Raw genomic sequence first — 3,869 nt, forward strand, 5'->3', positions numbered from 1 at the left:
ACACTTTTTGCTCATGCGTTCATACGAGAAAGGAATATCTGTTATCTCTCTCTATCCATTTTTGGTCCACATTCGCCAAACTCTGATTATAGGATCTCTAGCAATACTTATAATTAGTGACAACCTTGCATTTCGCGGGTTTTCTCCGTGTCCAGATCCATTCTTGGAATGCCAACGTTTCATGAACCTTACAGTCCACTTCATCAGGGCGAGGAGCAGCCTGATACTAAGCTGTTCCCTCGGGTCGTTTCCTTTATATTACGCTGCTTGTTGGGATGGGGAGAGGAGGGGAGAAGAAAATTGTGGGTAGAGGGGGAGAGGAAGTCGACCGGTCTTCAGTAGCCGGGAGAATGGTCTTCCATATTTTATTTATGTTGTAGCCATTATCTCTATTTTGATTGTTAGGGTGTTTTTGTATCTCTATGACTTCTCTATACTTTCTTGGAAAGTATGATGTAATGTTGGCTATTGTGGTTGTTTTATCGAACTGTATTTGATGTCCTGTTTCGATATTGTGTTCTGATAATGCCGACTGCGTGGCGTGTTTTAGCCTGACATCACGTTGGTGTTCTTTTATCCGTAGGTTGACCATTCTCCCGGTTTCTCCAATGTATATTTGCCCGCAGGAACAAGGTATTTTGTATACTCCTGCGGAGCTAAGTGGAGGTCTTTGATCTTTAGGATTTCTTAAGATTTGTCCTATCTTTTTGTCCTATCTGGTTTGAAGATAGTTCGGATGTTGTGTTTGTTTAATATCCTGCCGATTCGGTATTGTCTATTGTTCCTTTAACAAATGGAAGTATGGATAGTATCCTTTCGTCTGGTTGTGTGTCAGCTCCTCTACTTGTGTACACTCCTCGACGTACAACCTATCCCGCTTCCTAGCACACTACAAGCCCTCACTGGAAAAATTGAATCACACATCACTCACTCAACGGACTTCATGAACAAGATCCAAAATATCTGACTACGTCCCACAGACTTGCTTGTAAGTTTCGACGTAGAATCCCTTTTCACACAAGTCCCAATCAAAGACACACTAAACGTAATAAATGCCTCACACAAAGTCCCCTCCGACCTCATCCCGCTAATAGAGCACTGCTTAACAACCACTTACTTCTCCTATAACAACCAATTTTATAAACAAATTTCAGGAGCGGCAATGGGCTCTCTTATCTCCCCTGTAATCGCCAACATCTTCATGGAGCACTTCGAGAAAGAGGCCCTCAGGAAAACGCCCAAAAAGCCAGAAGTTCGATTCTATGTAGACGACACATTCGTGATACGAAGACACGGCAGAACAGAACTCCATAAATTCCTTATTTTCCTCAACAAACAACATCCAAATATCCACTTCACTATGGATATAGAGGAAAACGGAAAAATCCCCTTGTTAGATATTCTTGTCTCTAAGAAAGCTGACGGTACCTTAGGCCATCAAGTATACAGAAAACCAACACACACAGACAGGTACCGACATGCCGAGTCGCACCACCACCCAGCACAAAAACAGTCAGCAATCAACTCACTTGTACATAGAGCTTTCACTTCTGACAAAGAACATCTACAGACAGAACTCAACCACCTGAAACTAGCCTTACAGAAAAACGGACACGACAAAAAAGACATAACCAAAATAATCAATAAACATGCAAACAAGACAACGGTCCCTGACACACAACCAGACGAAAGGATACTATCCATACTTCCATTTGTTAAAAGAACAACAGATCGGATCGGCAGGATATTAAACAAACACAACATTCGAACTATCTTCAAACCAAATAGGACAAAAAGATAGGACAAATCTTAAGAAATCCTAAAGATCAAAGACCTCCACTCAGCTCCGCAGGAGTATACAAAATACCTTGTTCCTGCGGGCAAGTACTATCTTGATCAAAAAGTTCTCGGAATTCATTCAGAAAATTCAAAATACAGGTTTATTCATCAAAAGTGATATTGTCCCCTTCAAAGTACTCCCCGTCGACTGCAACTCACTTATGCCAGCGCTTGATCCAGCTCTCGAAACATTTCTGGAACTCTATTGTCGGTATAGCCTTCAGAGCCGTCTTCGATTTTTCCATTACCTCTTAGTAGTGGTTTTTTGACTCGATCGAACAGAAAAAAATCGTAAGGAGTCATATCGAGTGAATTCGATGGCTGTTAGATGGTATTCGTTTCGTTCTTCTTGGTCAAAAAATTTAATACAAACTCGTTGTTGCAAATTCAACTCCATTTTTAAAACTGTAAAAAATCGAAAACACGTGCAGAGGTAGATGTACTCAAGACGGCGTAACTTTTACAAATGTCAAGCTGTGGCGATAAAATTTGGTGGAAATGTCAATGATAGAAGTGGCAACCTAACCAAAAAAACAGAACTCAAATCAGCTGACTCAGAACATCACTTGGTGGTAATTCCGGGAACTTTTTGATCAAGGTAGTATATTTTAATTAAATTTGCATAATATTCAGGTCACCGTAATTCGATAAAAAAATCATTGCAGACAAAAAAATAAAACAGCATTTTAAAGCTTGAAACTGATACTTTAGCATGTTTTTTATTTTTTTGTCTGCAATGATTTTTTTATCGAAGTACGGTGACCTGAATATTATGCAATTTTAAGTTCCATGTCCGGAAACTTTTCGACGGCAGTGTATATATATTTGTAATTTATTATTTTATATTCAAATATTAAGGTAATTGGAGGGGGGGGGGGGCAAGACGCCACATTTAAGCCTTTATTTTTTAATAACTTTAATGTTACTGAATTAAGTTATGAAAAAATATTATTAATATTCTAGAGACCTTTCTTTATTTACACAAATTTATAAATTTAACATTTAATATTCCGTATTATTGGAAAAATTGATATATCATACTTTGCAGAAGTGGCATCTTCCCCCTATATGTGTGGATAAGATGCCACCTCCTATGGGAGAAGGTGTTACAAACAATTAAATAATGCGATATAAACTTGCATACTTTATTTATTTATAGTCCATAATGAAGGGTTTAAGCTATAAAAACATATAAAGCTAAAAAAACGTATGATAAAACATAAATTGAGGAAATATGAAAGAGAATAATTAGGAAATAAGTTGGACATACTTTTATTCGTTTAAACAGCATTTCATTAACTTAAAATATTTCGATTATATAAAGCATCTAAAATTTTAATTCATAAAATCATTTTAATGCCAGTTTCAAGCAGGAAAAATTGTGTTTTGTATTTACTGTCATCTTATCTCCAAGTGTAAGAGGAATATTCAATTGCAATTTTTACGCATATAAGAATATTACAAATTATAATCTATATCATCCACATGATATACCGCCAGGGAACACTGATTGAAACCGTATATAATTTATCCGGTTTTACAATAAGCATCGTAATACAGACCTTAGCTATTAACATATCAAATATTACAAAGAGCATGTTTCACGACCTACCTTTTCGTATTTCGTATAATCTTTTCCAATCGACATTGGATATGTTCATCTAAGCCGATACATATTTTTTGAAAAAAATTATTATATACTTTCATAGTTTAAAAGATAGGTTTGTAGTAGGTTTGGAATAGGAAGTCTTTTTTCCTTTAAGGAGCACATATACAAGTGCGTATAATAATTTATGTAACGTTTTTTCTGAGAGGGCACACCTTTTTTTACCTTTTTTTAAAAAGGTAAATTTGTTATGATAATAGAAGATACGGGGAGAGAAAGAAGCAGAAATTACAAAGTATTCATCGATTCTTATCGCAAAGCGATTGTCTATCCCATTTGCGCGCTTCAGCGAGAGAGGCGATTGTCTTTTTATCAACGCTGCAGCAAAAGAAGGTAATTCAAGGTAATCTCGTAAGGCATTCCT

At 36.7% G+C, this 3,869-nt stretch overlaps 1 protein-coding gene across 1 annotated transcript; it reads left to right on the forward strand.

Annotated features, from left to right (window-relative positions):
• The first annotated feature begins 1,162 nt into the window (after positions 1 to 1,162).
• LOC108726234 (uncharacterized) lies at positions 1,163 to 1,801 on the forward strand. The gene has a single exon (XM_018453686.1). The coding sequence runs from the start codon at positions 1,163 to 1,165 to the stop codon at positions 1,799 to 1,801; it is 639 nt and encodes a 212-aa protein (XP_018309188.1).
• Positions 1,802 to 3,869: the final 2,068 nt, after the last annotated feature.

This window comes from Mycetomoellerius zeteki, unplaced genomic scaffold (assembly GCF_001594055.1).
Source record: "Mycetomoellerius zeteki isolate Tzet28-1 unplaced genomic scaffold, Tzet1.0 scaffold404, whole genome shotgun sequence".
NCBI lineage: Eukaryota > Metazoa > Arthropoda > Insecta > Hymenoptera > Formicidae > Mycetomoellerius > Mycetomoellerius zeteki.

What these genes read in the sequence shown, in the direction of transcription:
- LOC108726234 (XM_018453686.1), top strand. Translation starts at nt 1,163, where the DNA reads ATGGGCTCTCTTATCTCCCCTGTAATCGCCAACATCTTCATGGAGCAC.